The sequence below is a fragment of the Pteronotus mesoamericanus genome, unplaced genomic scaffold (assembly GCF_021234165.1).
Source record: "Pteronotus mesoamericanus isolate MK-2021 breed Mesoamerican mustached bat unplaced genomic scaffold, CSHL_Meso_final contig_230, whole genome shotgun sequence".
Classification (NCBI taxonomy): domain Eukaryota; kingdom Metazoa; phylum Chordata; class Mammalia; order Chiroptera; family Mormoopidae; genus Pteronotus; species Pteronotus mesoamericanus.
Window position 1 is genome coordinate 2,284,870 of NW_026555096.1, and position 18,297 is coordinate 2,303,166.

Below are 18,297 nucleotides of genomic sequence, written 5' to 3' on the forward strand. Positions count from 1 at the left end.
CTGCCAAGAGCCCACAGTGGCTCTCCTCTGCAACTTCTACGAGCCCCTCCCCTATCGCCTACGGAGATAGCCCCTCCTTCCTGTACCCTCAACCTCTGTGCAGAGGCTTCCTTCAAACCCATTAAACCTCTCTGACCTGAGACCCTGCCACCGCCATCTCTCCCTAGAATGTCCACTGTATTACTATCTACCATGATTAAGCCTAAGCTCACAGTCCCTTTGGGCCTAGCAGTCAGAATGCTAGTCTAGGCATGACTCAGATGAATTTTATGTGCTTCTGGGTTAGCCTCTTCACTCTTAGCATATCCATTTTCTGGTGTGGAGTGTGGGGTCAGCCGACTTGACTGTGAGTTTTGCTCTACCACTTACCAGTCCTGGGACTTTGAGGAAATTTTTAACTCTCCCTCAGCCTCAAGTTTCCCCATCTATAAGGTGGGTATAATAATATCTACTCCACAGGGTTATTGTGAGGATGAAATGATACAGTGCTGAGAATAGGCTTACCACTGTGCCTGGCATATCATAAGCATTCAGTGTGTGAGGTGTTTCCAGAAAATATCCAGCCAAATCCTGTGAAAAATAAAGACATTTATTGAAGAAGATACAAGATACAGAAACATTGTATATAGGACAATGATGCCTCAGTCCCCTTCAAAGTAGGCACGTTGAGACCTCATATAATTCTCCCAGTCTCCATCAGCTGCTTGATTATATTTTCCTGAATCAAAGATCTGAAATCCCTTCCCTTTCAAAGGTGATTTTAGTTTTGGGAAAAGCCAGAAGTCACAGAGCAGCAAATCTGGGCTGTAAGGGGCTGAGTCACCTGGGTGATTTGATGTTTTGCCAAAAAACTCTGCATGAGATGTGATGATGAGCAGGTGCGTTGTTGTGATGAAGCTGCCAATCACCAGTTGCCAAGAGCTGCAGCCTTCTGAATCATCAAAATAGTTTCCACGGAGGAATATTCAAGCTTAACACAAAATCTGATGCAGATTCGTTGCTCTACTCACTCAGTCATTTTGAATGTGAGGCCATACCGTACACGTGCTTACTCAACCGCGTTTACTGCCCTCTTTGACTAGCACGGTGAAGTCATCATTTTTCGTGCATGTGCATTCCAGTCCACCATCCTTGGCTGCCAGATTGGGCAAACTGTTCTCATTATATTAACAAAGGCTGGACTTTTTCCAGACAGACTTCATATATGAGTTGTTTGTGTTGAGGTTACCATTGTTGCTGTGTATCTAAAAAGATCCAAAATCTGGAGTAAGAGACTATGCAATTTGTGCAAAAGCTGCAGGTCATTTTAAATTGTTTATATTCCTCCATTTTTTTCTGTTTCACTGTATGTGAGTCATGATACCAAATGCCTCATAGACATAGAAAGTTCAAAACAAAGTATTTTTAAGTATTTTTAACTGCTACCTGTTTCAGTGGGCAGAGTCCTAGCAATGGATCAGACACCGCTGTAGGGAAGGTGGGTGTCTGCTTGAGGAAACCGTGCCCACAGCCACCCTCACAGTGGAGGCACTGCACTGGCCTTTACACACACACAAAACCAGAGCCACGCAAACCCCACATGGCTGAGCACTCTTTCCTTCGTGGTTTTAGCAGGGAGAAGTTGACCACAATATAGTCATTATTTTCTTCTTCTCAAAATGCAAATTGGGCTTTGTAAAAGCATAGTTAATTTACAAGATCTATGTACCAAATCTCAATTTCTTATGAATGACACGAATAGTGACTCACATTCACCGTCTTAAGTTAGGGACTTCATTAGAATCATTTATTACATCTTTCTACATGAAGGGAGTGTTAAAGCTGGAGGGACTCAACATATGTGATATGCATTCACATTTCTGAAAATCTGATTTTAATTTAAATATTATTACCAGGGAGCTAAGCTATGTAGAGATTGAAGATTATATTTCACAGAGCAAAGCCCAATTTGGGAGCCCAGGTAATTTGAAGGCCCATTTGTTACAACAGTATTTATGAGGACAGTTTTGTGAAGGCAGCAAGCAGAACAGATGGTGGCAGTTAATGTTATAGAGGACTCTGCTGGCACAGTCACATTGCTGTGGATGCTATCGGGTTTGCACACATTAGAACATTGGATCAGAGTCCTGTCAGCTACAGCAGGAGGGCGAGCATTATGTCTCTGAGGTTTCTCTCATTAATGAGTGCTAATTGTGGAGACTTGGCAGTCTCAGTGCCCATCACAAGAGAAAGTTCACCTGAGGAAAAAGAGCAGTTAAAGAAAAGAGAGAACACAATGTGGGGCCTGGGATGTGCTGCTGCCACGAGAGCGAGCAATGGAGCCAGCACCATTCTTGTGTTTATTTTTATCTTTTTCTCCCAAATTTTAGACTATGATAAGTGTGTGCAAATGGCCAATTTGAGTCTTGCACACCCGGCCCGGTCCAAGCCTCTCACTTGGATTCAGACATTGTCATGCTCAGAAAGTGTGCTGTTGTCACCCAGGCTGGAGGACCCTACAGGAAGACTGCTGTGCGCATCACTGGGCAGAGTCACCGTGGACACCTGCGGGGAGACAGGAGCACTAGAAATTGGAAGCAGGTGGGCTTGACACATCTTTTTCCTGGGCCCAAACCACCATGTTTACGGTGTTTCAAAGCAATTTATTCTTAAAAAAACTGTTTAAAGGATGTCAGATGTCTAAGGAAAGTACACATTCACTGAATAACTAGCCACTAATTCTGCAGAGATTTCCCAAAGGCTGACTATGGGAAAAGTCTGCTAAACACTAGAGGGCAGATATTCCATCTCCCTACTACGCATTGCTATCTTTTGGTGGAGAAAGAATTAGGTGACAATACAAAATTAAAGAGGACAAAATAAATAAGTTGCAATAAGCATATTTGGTCTTATCATGAGCCAGGTACTGTTCTAAGCAAGTGTATACATCAATTAACCCTCACAACCCTCTTAAGTAATTTCTATTGTTTTACCAATCCTACAGGAGGAGAAAAGGTTTGGGATTTGAACCCTCACAGCTGACCCTAGAGTCTGTTACTCCCAATCTCTGCACTATGGTACTTTCTCTGTTGATGGATTGTTTGTGATTTCATTTTCAAGTGAAAATAATGAGCTTACAAACACAACTTGCATTATAACACAATGATTCATAAATTTAAAAATAGCCTGGAATTGGATTACACTTACATGGCAACTATATAAATAGCACAGATTCACAGGCAGCACCTGACCAATGAAGTCTGCTGAAGGACTGTTTTTTCTGGATGAGTTATACATCTGCTTCAGCAAGTGGGTATGGACAATTCATCTGAACTTTGACATCTTAAAGTAATTCTTAAAAATTATTGCCCCAAATTCTGTTAATGCAAATATGTATCACTATGTACTGTAAACCAAATCAATAATGATGAAGTAAACTGTGTCTATTGCTGTGTAATAAACCATTCCAAAGCACAGTGGCTGAAAACAATCACTATTTTGTTACTGTATTTCATAGTTTTCTGGGTTAGAAATTCAAGCATGGCTTAGCTGGTTGAATCTTCTCCTTCACATGGTGTTGACTGGAGTCAGCAGGACTGGTCTGGAGGCTTCAAGACAGCTGTGCTCTTGTGCTCAGGCTCATGGGGGGGATGACTGGGGTGGTGAGCTCAGCTGGGCCCTCTCACTCCCATGGAATCTCAGGACTTCCCCATGTGGTACCTCCAGCAAGGTAGTCAGGCTCCTACATGGCAGATCAGGGCTCCAAGGGCCCAAGGTGGGACTGCCAGTCTTTTTAAAGGCTGAGACTAGAGCTGGCACAGCATCACTTCCGCCATACTCTTTTGGTCAAGTAGTCACAGATCAATACAGATTTAACAGTAGCAGAGACACTCCACCTCTTGATGTAAGAGTATCCAAGAATTTGTGGCTATCTTTAATCTGTTATTTAAAGTAATGATATTTTATAGCTGTTTATAGTTTAAAAGCCGAAAGAAGCTGTGACTGGCTCAAGGTCACCTTGAGAATGTGTTGATTGCAAAGTATGCTTCCTGAGGATGGTGGGGCTTCTAATGACCTACTGGTGGGTAGGCACAGCAGGGGCTTTGAAGCATTGCATGGGAGCCGGCCTTCTCAACAGAAAGCTGAATTAACATCCTCAGTAAACTCTAATACTATTCTAATTTTAGTTTACAAGTGCCAAATTTTTATAGCCCTTTAATAACTCACTTCAGAGGTTGCTATTAACCTTTATATGAAAAGGGTATTCTAAGGTCCTTGGTCATCTGGAAGGCCCCCAGAAATAGCTGGAGAAATGACTTGGTTGCAGATGGTTTTTGTGGAGGTGATTCCAGGAAATAGGAGTGAGTGTGGAGAGAGAGACAGGGAAGAAGGGAAGGTCAAAAACAACAGGGACGGCAGGGAGGCAGTGTCATCAAGGTAGTTGTTGTGGACATACAGGATATAATTTTCAATGGGATTGTAAGAAGCCCTCCAGAATTGCTTGTCTGAAGGACAGAAGGATGGGCACTTATGCAGGCATTGCTTTCACCATCCTCAGGTGGAAGATTGTCTGGGAGGTATTAACTCTCCTATACATTTGGGCAAGTGGGAACAGTGGAGGTAGGGGGCACCCAAGGTGTACAAGAAACTCTAGGACAGGGGGACCAAATTTGAGGCAGCATGTTGTCAGCATGAGCCAAGCCTGAGCTCACATGGAACTGCCCAACGTTGCTAAGGTCATAGTCTGGGGTGGGCCGAGGGTTGACATCCTTCCAGTTCCTTTGTCTCTGTGACATGGGCTAGACATTTAGCAATTCTGCTGTGGCTGGTATGAAGGTGGCTCAGCCATGGATTGCCTTTAGACAGAATTCTGGAGTGAGCCCAGTGTTTCGAAATCCAGTACCAATACCTGCTCAGCTGTCTACTGCTCTGTGAGCTTGATCAAGTTATTTACCACACCTATGCCTCAGTTTCCTCATTTGTCCAGTGATAATAACAGAATACCCACCCCACTGGGTGGCTGTGGGAATGAAATGGTGTTTTAAAACAATGAACATGGCTGAGTCAGCAGCAAGTGTCCTGATGTTGGTGCTCTTCTTGTCGCAGGGGAAGACTTTAGGAACACAGTCCCTCTTAAGGGCATAGTATGGGTTTAGTGTCTAAGACAGACACAGATACAGCAGTGTTATGACTCCCTGGATGGTGAGGTTATTTCCCAGTAAGGGGGCTGGAGAGGGCTACAGGGGGAATCTGACACCTGTGGGAGGAGAAGGAAGGGGGATATGCAGGAATGCCATGAGCAAGAGCCCAGCAGTACTGCTAGAAAATTAGTTGAGCACCTGCTGTGTGCCTGCCCTGGGCTAGGTGCTGAGGAGTCATCAGTGAGCAGGACATAGTCCCTGCCCCATGGTGTTCTCACAGGTGACAGCACAGGGCCTGTGTGCACAGGAGCTGTTCATGCCGTGGACCTGGAGTTCAGGGCATGTGACTGAATGGTCCAGAGCCAGGACAGGAAGGATGGGACTGCACGCAGGCATTTACATGGAAGAGAGGGGCCTCCATCCCCAGGGCCATTCCTGAGCAGGTGCCTACTCAGAGGCCCTGAGGATAACGACACCAGGAGTGCCAGTCCTGATATACAATTCCTGCCCTGCCCACCCTTCTCCACCAGAAAGCCGACCACCTACTTCCTCATTACCTTTTCTTTGGCAAAAGGGTGCCTCCTTGATGTCACAGGCTCCCTTTAGATTAGCTTCCCCATCCTCCCTTCACCCCAACACCCACAAGCATTTATCTGTGTGTCCTGTTAAACAATGAACTTCCAGACAAGAGCAACATGCCTGTTTTTTCCTCAGCTTTCAGACCAGCATGTAGAGGCTTTCAGTAAACGTTTTTTAGGTTTGCATTGTAAAAAGCTTATTTTAACTGCGATAAAATGAACATAACATAAAATTTACTATTTAACCATTTAAAAATATTTTTAAAATTAAATTTATTAGGGTGACATTTTTAATAAAATTATGTCAGTTTCAAGTGTACAATTCTATGATACTTTATCTATATAATGTATTCTGTGCCCACCCAAAATCAAATCTTCTGTCACTATATATTTGACCCTTCTTTACCCTTTACTCCTTCCCCCCCAATCCCTTTCCCTCTGCTAACCACCATACTGTTATCTGTGTCTATGAGTTTTTGTTTGCTTTGTTTGTTCGCTTGTTGCTTTCAGTTTTATATCCCACTCATGAGTGAAGTCATATGATTCTTTACTTTTTACACCTGACTTACTTTGTTTAGCATGATATTCTCAAGATCAACCCATATAGTCACAAAAGTCAGTATTTCATCTTTTTTTATGGCTGAGTAGTATTCCGTTGTATACATGTACACCGCATCTTTTTCCAATCATCTATCAAATGGCATTTTAGTTGTTTCCATGTCTTGGCCACCTTGAATAATGCTGCAATAAACACAGAGGTGCATATACCTTGTGAATAAATGTTTTCAAATTTTAGGGGTAGATATTGAGAAGAGGGGTCGCTGGGCCATATAGTAACTTTATTCTTAATGTTTGAGGAAACTCCATACTGATTGCCATAGTACCAGTTTACATTCCCACCAGCAGCGAATGAGGGTTCCTTTTTCTCCGCAACTTCTCAACACTTGTAATTACTTATTTTGTTGTGAATAGCCATTCAAACAGATATGAGGTGGTATTTCATTGTAGTTTTGATTTACATTTTCCTAATAGTGAATGAGTTTGAGCATCTTTTCATATATCTGTTGGTCATTTGTATGTCTTCTTGGGAGAGGCATCTTTTCAGATCCTCTGTCCATTTTTTAAATTGGATTTGGTTGTTGTTGTTAAGTTGTATGAGTTCTTTATATATTTTGGATATTAACCCATTATGGGAGGTGTTATTTACAAATACATTCTCTCATTTGGTTGATTGCCTTTTTGACTTATTGATAGTTTCTTTTGCTATGCAAAGCTTTTAAGTTTGACATAGTCCTATTCATTTATTTTTGCTTTTACTTCCCTTGCCTTTGAAGTCAAATTCATAAGACCAAGGTCAATGAGTTTAGTATGTTTTCTCTTATGTATTTTATTGTTTCAGGTCATATATTTAGCTCTTTGACTTATTTTGAGTTAGTTTTTGTGTATGGTGACAAATAGCAGTCCAGTTTTATTTATTTATTTGCATGGGAGCTTTCCAGTTCTCCCCAATCCATTTATTGAAGTCTTTCTTTTCTTTTTTTTTAATATATATATTTTATCCTCAATCAAGGTCATTTTTTCATTGCAGAAAGAGAGAGAATGAGAGAGAGAAAGAAAGGTCAATTGGTTGTCTCCCACACATGCTCCAACCAGGGATCGAACCTCTAGCTCAGTCATGTGCCCTGACTGAGAATCAAACCCTCAACCTCTTAGTGCAGGGGACGACACTCCAACCAACTGAGGCACACTGGTCAGGGCTTTTTATTGTCTGATTTTGGATCCTTCATAGAAAGTTCTTTACCCATATACATGTGGATTTACTTCTGGGCTCTCAATTCTGTTTCATTGGTCTGAGTGCCTGTTTTTCTGCCAATACCATGCTGTATTAATTATTGTTGCTTTGTAGTATAATTTGAAGTTAGGGAATATGCTACCTTTGCTTTCATTCTTTTTTTTTCTTCTCAGGATTGCTTTCCTATTTGGGGACTTTTGTGGTTGCATACAATTGTGATCATTTTTAAAAATTCTATTTATTTAAAGAATGCCATTGGGATTTTGATGGGGATTCCATTAGATCTGTACATTGCTGTGGATAATATGGACATTTTAATTATGTTGAGTCTTCCAATCCATGAACATGGACTTTGTGTCTTATTCAATTCCTTTTAATAATGTCTTGGAGTTTTCAGTCTATAGGTCCTTCACATCCTTTGTTAACTTTATTCCTAGGTATTTTATTCTTTTGGTTGCAATTGCAAGAGGAATTTTCTTTTCATTTCTTTTTCTAAAATTTCATTGTTAGTATATAGGAATGCAAGGATTTTTGCACATTGATTTTGTATCCTACAAATTTACTGTATTTGTTTATTGCTTCTAATAATTTCTTGGTGGAATTGTTAGAGTTTTCTTGTAAAGAATCATGTTGTCTGCAAAAGTAACAATTTTATTTTTTCATTTTCAATTTGGATGCCTTTTATTTCTTTTTCCTGTCTGATTGCTCTGGCTAGAACTTCCAGTACTATGTTGAATAACATTGGTGAGAGTGGGCATTCTTGCCTTATTCCTGATCTTAGAGGAAAAAAGCTTTCACTTTTTCAGCATCAAGTATGATATTAGATGTGGGTTTGTCATATATATGGCTTTTATTCTATACCCATTTTATTGAGTGTTTTAATCATAAATGTATCTTGTCAAATGCTTTTTCTGCATCTGTTGATATGATCATATGACTTTTATCCTTTATTTTGTTAATGTGGTGTATCACATTGATCAATTTGCTTATTTTGGACCACACTTGTGCCCCTGGAATGAATCCCATTTGATCATGATATATTATCTTTCTAATATATTGTTGTATTTTATTTGCTAGCATTTTGTTTAGGATTTTTGCATCTGAATTCTTCAGAGATTTGGGCTTGTGGTTTTCTTTTTTGTGTGTTATCCTTGAGAGACTTTGTATCAGATAATGTTAGTTTCACAAAATGTGTTAGGAAGTACTGCTTCTTCAATTTTTTTGAAAGAATTTGAGAAAGGTGGGTATTAAATATTCTCTAAATGCTTGGTAGAATTTACTAGTAAAAACATCTGGTCCTGGACTTTTACTTTTTGGGGAGGTTTTAGATGATTGGTTCAATTTCCTTACAGTTCATTGCTCTATTGAGATTTTCCAGTTCTTCATGATTCAGTGTAGGAAGGCCATACGTTTCTAAAGACATGTCTATTTTTTTTGTAGGTTATTGAATTTGGTAGCATATAGTTTTCTGCAGTATTCTTGTATGATCCTTTCTATTTCTGTGGTGTCTGTTGTAATTCTATTTCATTCATTCATTCATTCATAGGAAGGGAGAGAGAAAAAGAAAGAAAAATCAATGATTGAGAGATCATTGAAAGACAATCAATGGTTGCCTTCCATATGCACCCCAACTGGGGATCAAAGTCGTAACCTAGGTATGTGCCCTGAATCAAACCAGGAGTTGAACTGGTGACCTTTTGCTTTGTGGAACAATGCCCAACCAACTGATCCACACTGATTTCATTTCTGAGTTTGTTTATTTGAGTCTTTTCTCTTTTTTCCTTAGTACCTAGACAGAATTTTGTCAATTTTATTTATCTTTTCAAATAAGCAGCTTTCTTACCCATTTTTAAATTTACAATTTACTACTGTTAATTATATTCTCATTGTTGTGCAACTAATGTCCAGAATTGTTTTTATCCAGCAAAACTGAAAGCATACCTATTAAACAACAACTCTCATTTCCCTGTTCATGAACCCCTGGAGATAACCTTTCTACTTTCCCTCTCTATGAATTTGATGACTTCAGACATTTCATATGAGTGGAATCATGCAGTGTTTGTCCTTTAGTGATTGGCAGTAGACCCTGGTCCTTATTCTTTTTAAGCAATAGAATTGCATGTGTGGCCCAGATTACATGGCTTTTTCTAGGGCTTTGAGCACCCGTGGCTTTGCATCTATTCTTTCTTCTCATTCTCTGCTTTCCTCATCCCTAAATGTAGTTTATCTCATGCAGAGCTCACCTCTGAGGTGGGGCAGGGTTTCCACTTAATTTATTAATCTCGTTGGGCCTTGAACATTCCTTTTTTATTTTTTTAAACTAGAATCCTGGCTCAGCCAAGGTCACTTGAATGCCTACATGAAATGTTTTGTTTTCAGCTTGTTATGATCAGGGGACAGATAGACCAAAAGCCTACAAGGATCAAACAGATACATTCTGTGTGGAGCCCTCAGGGGCACATAGTTTGGGGTGCTGGAGCATGCCCTGTCAGCTAAAAACAAAACCAAACAACAAAAATCAGAACTGCCTGAAAGATTCATGTTTTACACTTGCTACCTCATTTTGGAGCCATCACAAGCCTGGGAAATAGAAATCTGATGCCTATTTAATGGTTAAGAAAGCGGAGGTTTTGAGGGGCCACAAATCCAGTCAAAATGAGAGACGGTGGGAGACCTGGGTAACTTTTGGATCCTTTCTAAAAAATAGAGACCCCAAGACACTCCTCCTGGTGCACTCTTCATAACCAGATCAGCCCTTCACAGGGTCTGTCTACAGATCTGCTGCCTTCTCCAGGCCACCATCTGTCCTCAGGGACTCCAGGAAGTTGCCTCCTAGGGACGTATTATCTCATCTTGCTGTCTTCCCTTCCAGCCCCAGCACTGGCGAGGAGCAACAAAAGAGCATCTCTTTGATCCAGAAGCCAACAACTTGTGACCCCCCTCTCTGGGCTGCCTGTTCAGAGTGTGTGCACAGGTATGGGCCAGGCAATGGGCTAGGTCAGGGACTAAGTTTGGGGTAAAGGAAATCTTACACATGATGCTTGCTTTAAATCTTTTGCCACCACTCAGTTTGCTTCCCCAGTAATGTTTATAATTGTTTTGTTTTAAAAAATTATTTTCAAAACTACTTTTGGTTGGAAAGAGAACTTACAGTCCACTGTTGGCTGGGGCTTGGTGTCTGGGCTTAAAATGTGCTATGTTGAAGTTTCCTAGCACTCAGATCCAGTATGAGGACTACCTGCTGTGGAGCAGTATGGTTAGAAAAATGCATCATCCATTTTAGTTACAACTCTTCTTGCAGGCCATAATATGACCTCCCAGTATTCACTAGAAAACCTATACAGGGTCAACACCATTCCTCTCTGTCGTAATCTTCTGGGCTAGTCCCTAAAGGACTGTATAAACACAGAGATTCCAGAACTAGACAAATACTTAGTTAATGAGCATTAAACCTAGGTATTGGATCTGGAATACTGCTAGTGCCTCTTTACCATGAACTGTCTGCCAGATCTCACCATGGTTCCTGGGGGAGGGAGAGTAGGGAAAGCAGTGGGTGGTATGTCACCATTTGGTAGTTTTCCCATGTGCTCCTGTGAAGCATTAGAGTGCCTGCTCCGGGGCTCCAGCTCCCTTGAACACCCTCATAGCTCTGCTTTGAGTTTCCTCCAGGAACAAAGCTGGGGGAAGCCCTACAGGGCATCTGCACTGGGTGCCATATCACCCCTTGATTAGAGACCTAGAGGGGTAAGGCTTTGGTGTCTCATCTCTAATTATAATTTTAGTTTTCACTGTCGTCAAGTACATCTCTGCTCAAACTCTGCCTTGTCCTAAGCCCAGTGCAAAAAAAAAAAAGAGAGTACTATAATAAGTCCTACAGAAAACACAAACATGGCCCCTGCTACCTTTGCCTCTGCTCCTGCTGAGCCAACACTGAGTGAGCTCATTAGAACTGTTCAATTATCCATTCCCTGTATTGTGTGTATATATGCACGTGTGTGCCTGACTGAGCACATGTTCACCCCTGTTGTATTAGATCTCAGGTAACTGGGGAGGAAATCACAATGTGGGGCTCTGTCTTGATTTCTAGGGTCACAAAATAATAGAACGAGTTTCACAGCTGGACTGGATCAAGAAATCATGCATGTGAAACTGAGCCAGGATCCACGTCTTGATTTTGGTAAGAGGGATCCTGGCAGATGAAACCAGTCTCTTCCTCTGGGTAGAGAGCAGTGTGTGCCAGCTTCCTTTCTGACTTTTCTACTAATTTTCTGCTTCTTCTCTTCCAATTTGTCTTTTCTTTGGGTAAAAGTTTTCCTTTTTGGGGTACATATTGGGAGAATCTGAGTACATGGTAGAAAAGGACTCCCCTCCAATATCATGTAATGTCCTTTTTCTAGTATATTTAGATTCTTAGTTATGGGGAAAAAAATCTAGTCCATTTTTTTCATGTCTTACTATTTACCACATTTGAAGACCCTTAAAACCATGTAAGAAACGAGACACTGAGCAGATCATCTCTTTCATATATCTGCTTATATGCTGGAGCGAATTCAGTGCACATTGATGGGCTATGTTCCTAGTTTAAGCTATGCTTACTAATACAGGGCAAAGCACTTTTCTCCATGAGTCTTGGCAGAGTAGAAAGAGCTGTTTGAGGGTCAGAGGACCTATGTACAAATGTCATTGATGTCACTTGGTAGCTGTGTGATCTCAAGCAAATAACCTAACCTCTCTGAACTGCAAAATCATTAAGTATCATCTTTTTAACTATCATTGGACTACAGGTTTTGTCATTAATGAGGGAGAATATGTAGGCAAAGTTGACCCTGGAATCTTTATAGCCTCAATTATACCTGGGGGACCAGCTGAAAAGGCTAAAAAGATCAAACCAGGTATGCCTTTTTAAATTGCCTGAGATACAGCATTAATTTCCTTGATGGTATTGCTGAGATGTTTTATTTTTCCAGGAGGGCAGATACTAGCATTGAATCACATCAGTCTGGAGGGCTTCACATTCAACATGGCTGTTAGAATGATTCAGAATTCTCCTGACAACATAGAATTAATCACTTCTCAGTCAAAATGTATGTTGTTATCTGCTTTCAGAAGCTGGCAAGCTTCTTCATTTTCAGTGTACACATACCACAGGATTTTGGATCTTTGAGTCCATGAGGTCTTTTTCATTGCTTTCCTCGTGGTAGTGGCTTGCAAAGAAGGGATGAAGCGGCAGAGTAATTAAACTCTGCAACTACAGGGCAGAACAGGCTCTACCATTGCTTACCCTGCCGAACAGGAGCAGCTAGCTCTAGTTCATCATTAGACATGGTTGGTACAGCAATTGCGCGTTTCTCTGCCCACTCTTCTTGTATGACAAGGAGGACATTCTTTATGTCATCCAAGTCCTTATTGAAAGTGGCTGCTCCAGGATCCTATGTAGTTTAGACAGTCAGGTGAGAAGAAGACTGGGAACTGTTCTTAAAGCTGAATTTGCATAGCAAGCATGCTGCCTTACTTGGTTAAGACTTGGCATGTTAGAGATCAACAAATAAAGTGAAGTTTTTTAAAAGATGCTTTTATTTTTCCTTAGATACATATGAAAGGGAGGGCAGCAATGACCATATCAAACAATAATGTTAATATGTTTATTTGGGCAGGTTTGGGGAGTAATGTAGATAATAAGGGAAGGTTAAAATCCCCTCCGCTCCCCTTTACCTGGGACCACTGCTGCTTTTTGGTTGCACGATCCTGTAATTTAACAGCATGCTGCCTGCAAATTCAGTCTGATGGATTTCTTCCTCAGAGTCCAGGGTCATTGTACAATTTCCCCTTATGTACAGAAATGATTCACATCACACCAGCCAGCATTTTCTAGTTCTTTAATGTAGGCACCTCACTTTCCTCACCCTTTGAAAAGCACACACACTCTCTCATTCTTGCACATGAACACATCATCACCAGATGGCTTTCCCAGGTCTTGCAGCTGCCTATGGTCCAGGGCCATGGAGGATGGGAGCTGGCAAAGCCGGAATCTCAGCCAAATGCCTTTTATCCTGTGGCTGGAGCTGACCCAGGGGCCTGCACCAGCACTTCAACAGCAGTCCCAGCTCACTGTATCTGTTGGATTTCCTAACATTGTCATAGTTCTTTCCACAATGTTTTAGCTCTTCCCTCCACACTTTGCACAGGGGCAGGACTAAAAGGAGTAATAAAAACCATCTTTTTTTTTTTTTTTGGTCAAGAATCATAATGCAGCTGAGTTGGGCTCAACTATGTTGTTCAAAGATGGACTGCTGTAATAGAGGGTATCAATATGTAGATGACCAGGCATCTCATATTCTTGGCCTTTAGTTGGTCCTCAAGATACAACTAAGTGACTTGACTCTTGACAGTCCATAAAAGGAAGAAGACAAGACTGGCTTTGGTGTACAAAGAGACATGTGTTTCAGCCCCATGATCCAAACCACAGTCTTATATTAGAATTTTAGGCAATGAGTTTTTTACAATGCATGTAGCTTAAATGTCCTTTTACTGTGGGTCCCCAGTCACCAGTTAGTCAAGTTGCCTTATCACAGCTGGGATTTCTTATGCGGCTTCTACCAGTGCTGGAGAAAGATTTTTCCACAGTGGTGCTGACTGGGCTATTGTGGACAGAGGCTGGGCCTCCATGATTTCTACCTGGCTAGGCTCCTGTTGGGGCCAGCAGTCTAGACTGGAGGTCATAGACAAGACATAACATTCTTATCATGAGCAGCCATCACTGTCTACAGTAGATTGAGTTTTAATTACCTGAAGAAGTTCTTCTAGCTAATATTTCCTTTAGGCATGGCACAAGCTGCACAGCTTGACTTCTTAATTCAGTCATAAGGCCTGTCTTCATTTCTCATGGAGGTTGTGGAAGAAAATAAATAGATGCTCACAAAATTAGCAGAAGGACAGTGGAATCTGTGAATGAAATGGCCAGTAATAGGCATTACAGAACAGTGGCCCTACCATTGTCTGCTGAATACCTTCAGGTTTGAATAACTTCAAATCTAATTCAGTAAAGTAAGTTAATTGAACATGTGAGTTTGGGCACTTCTCTGGGTGCTGAGTGTGTATCAAAATTAGTAAGCATACTTGTATATTTCTATATCCAGAGCTAAATAAAATCTAACTAGTATGTCTTCTTCCCACATACATTTGTTGAGCAGCTAATATTAACATATTGACAGTCAATATATTTACTGAGGCTCTATCAGGTACTAAGCTGTAACTTCCCCTTATCTCTCTCTATCCATATGTAAAATCTCTCTATATAACTTCTAAGCCTCACCAACCCTATAAGGTAGCTGATATTATCTCTGTTTTAGGTATAAGGAAACTGAGATTCAGAATTAAGTACCTCCCTGACATTTTACCTTTTGATTCCCAGCCTTGTATTCTTTTCTCTGTTCTATGCCAGGTGAAAGGTCATACATGGGTTAAAGAGGAATCAGTGGCCCAGCCTTCACCCACAGAGTCCACCATTTGATTCAAGTCCCCCAAAAGACCTCACATGGTGGTTTTTGGATCACATGATGATTACAGGTGTGCTCAGCAGGGTCTCCAAAAGAGGCTGGCTTTAAGAGCACTACCACATGCTAGTTGTGGGGCCTTGCAAAAGCTACTTAATCTTTTTGACCCTGCTTTCTGATAATTGAACTGGGATAACACCTTCCTGGTGCAAGTGTTGAAAAGATGGAAAGGTATATATATGTGTGTATGTGTGTTAGTGTGTGCATGTGGTGTGATCATTACATTGCAAGAGCTTAACAAGGGGGAGCTGGCATTATTAATTCTCCATTGCACCTGTGTTTTCATAGCTGTGTCATAAAACTCTATTTAGCTTTTGAAACCACATCCAGCATCTTCCCCTCCTTATTCTGAATGTGTCACCCTTCACTGGGTGTTAAACTCACATCGTTCTCAGCAGCTATAAAAAGTCTTTCTGTCATTGGTGAAAGTGCTCTATCCCACATAGAGATGCCACTGAGATGCCAGCTTTTCCAAGCTGTAGACTTCTTGGCTTGTTTGTATAGGTGTTGGTGGAAATACCTTGAGTGAGGAGAAGAATAGCACAGCCAATTCTGAGGTCTTCTCTACAGACAGCCTGAGCAGTGGGCATCAGGGAAGATTTTCACCACAGATGCAAGACAAAGAGAGAAATATTGAAGAACTAGAAATGGTTGGAACTCAGAGTTTATTGTTCAAGTGGGGACCTCAGCTATGTGCTCTCCCATTAAATGTAATTGTACCTGTGGTTTGCTCTTTAGGGTTTGGAAGAAAGAGCAGGCTGTGGAACCCAGCAGCCCTGGCTTCAAAGTCCCTCTTTGCTCTCTGTTTACCATGTTGGGTAGATAGATGTTATTTAATCCTTCTGGCCCTCAGCTTTCTCATTTGCGAAATGAAAATAAGTGCCTGCACTGAATGGTTGCTGAGAAGAATATAAAGAGAAGAAGGCAAAGCTCCTAGTGTAGTACCTGGGCCACAGACTCAGTGTTTTAGCCACCATTGTCCTTAGTTACTAATTACAATTTTTACTGGTAAAAACATTGGTTGCTGCCAAGGGCAATGCATTAACAACTAGGCATCCCGTGTTCTTGGCTGTACTTGGTGCTCAAGCTACAACTAAATGGCTTGGCTCTTGACAACCCAGAAGGAGGAAGAACACAAGGCTGACTCTGGTGTACAGAGAGCCATGTGTTTCAGTCCCAGATCCACCACCCTCCACCTGTGTCTCCTTCGATATGGAGTAGAATGGTCTCCTTTTTCCCCTCCAGACATTTTTCCCTTTTTCTCTGGACCTTACAAAGATGACATTTATGGACTATGTCCCCCTCTTCCTTCTAGTTGATTCTGCCTAGGAGAAGCCCTGTGTTTAAAGACAACTGTCTTTATTCTCACATACTACCCCATTCACAACGTTTGTGACATCAGATGTGTATGTGTGGGCTCTCTGGAGTTAGCAACAGATCCCACAGGTTAATGACTCAATCAGGTTAATGAAATAGGGACAAGACTGCCCCTATTTCAGACACCAATTACAATTAGTTATGCACACTTCTGTTTGACTTGCTGCAAACTGAGGTTCTTACAATGTTCTCCTTAGATGTGATAATTTCCTATAGCCACTTATTGGACCCAGGCAAATAGTTTATTTGCTGTTACCAATTTATTACAAAGAATGTTTTATTTTAAATTTATTATTTGATTTTTCTAAAGATTTTTATTTATTTCCTTTTAGAGAGGGGGAGGGAGAGAGAAAGAGAGGGAGAGAATCATCAATGTGTGGTTGACTCTCATACACCCCCTACCTGGGATATGGCCTGTAACCCAGGCATGCACCCTGCATTGGGAGTTGAACCCGCGACCTTTTGGTTCAGAGGTGGGCATTCAATCCACTGAGCCACACCAGTCAGGGCTCAAAGAATATTTTAAAGGGTACAAGTGGATAGCCAGATGAAGAGATGCATGGGGCAAAGTCTGGAAGGGCCCCGAGAGCAGAAACTTTTGTCCCTGTGGAGCTGGGTGTGCCATCCTCCTGACACATAGATATGTTTACCAGTGTGGAAGTTCTCTGAACCCCATACTTTTGGAATTTTTATGGAGACTTCATCACATAGGCATGATGATTATTAACTCTGTCTCCTCTTCCTAGAGAATGAGGGCTAGGGTGGAGTGGAAAGTTTTAAACTTACATTTGTGGTTTGGTCTTTCTGGTGACTATCTACCTTCCTGAAGCTATTCAGCAGCCCATGAAGAATTATCTCTCTAGATCAAAAGATACTTCTATCACCCAAGAAATTCCAAGGGATTTAAGAGTCTTGTCAGTAATCAGGGTTAAAGATCAAATATTAGAACAAAAGATGCTCCTAGTTTCTCATTATTTAGGAAATTACAAGGGTTTAAGGACCTCTTTGCCAGGAATGAGGAACAGAGATAAATAGATATATTTTCTATTATTTCACACCCTGGTAGAAGCCTGTAGTTGGAGGATTAGTGAGGACAGGCTTGTCATGTTCTGCCTGTGCTGGGGTTGGCTGTGCCCTTACACTGATGAGCACCCTTTGCTTTGCCACAGAACTCTTCTCTTGGTTTTGTCAGTCACACCCTCCTTCACTCATCAGACTCAGAGAAGGTAATAACACCTACTGTTGTAGTCCAGGGTACTTAGCTCTCTTTACTGGTTTCTCTAAATGTTGCAAACACTTTTGAAAACAGTCCTTTTGTGAGCACTCCTCTGTTAGCCAGGTTGAGTGTGTGTACTTTCTCTTTTTACTGGGACTCTGATTCACACAGCAAAGTTACCCTACCTCTCTCAACCTAATTTTTTTCACGATTTAAAATTTTTTTTAAATTTTTAATTACAGTTGACATACACTATTATATTAGTTTTAGGTGTACAACCACATGATCAGACACTTACATAATTTTTGAAGTGATAACACCAATAAATCTAGTACGCATCGTCACCTTATATAGTTATTGCATTAATCTTAACTGTATTCCTTATGCTGTACTTTACATTCCTATGACTATTCTGTAACAACCAATTTTTACTTCTTAATGCCTTTTCCCTTTTTTACCCATCCTCCCAACCCACCCTTCCCATTGCACAATCATCAAAATGTTCTCGTACGTGTGAGTCTCCCTCTGTTCTGCTTGTGTGTTTATTTATTTTTTAGATTCCACATATAAATCAAAGTATCTGCAATTTGTCATTCTCTATCTGACTTATTTCACTCAGTATAGTACCCTCTATATTTACCCATGTTGATGCAGATGGCCA

General features: G+C 41.1%; 1 protein-coding gene across 1 annotated transcript in view; it reads left to right on the top strand.

Annotated features, from left to right (window-relative positions):
• FRMPD2 (FERM and PDZ domain containing 2) overlaps positions 1–18,297 on the top strand; it is a 97,858-nt gene that overhangs the window by 51,606 nt on the left and 27,955 nt on the right. Inside the window, 7 exon segments of the mRNA XM_054572394.1 lie at positions 2,370–2,580; positions 10,363–10,426; positions 10,428–10,464; positions 11,578–11,667; positions 12,275–12,382; positions 12,458–12,574; positions 15,548–15,753. Coding sequence (XP_054428369.1) covers positions 2,370–2,580; positions 10,363–10,426; positions 10,428–10,464; positions 11,578–11,667; positions 12,275–12,382; positions 12,458–12,574; positions 15,548–15,753 — 833 coding nt within the window.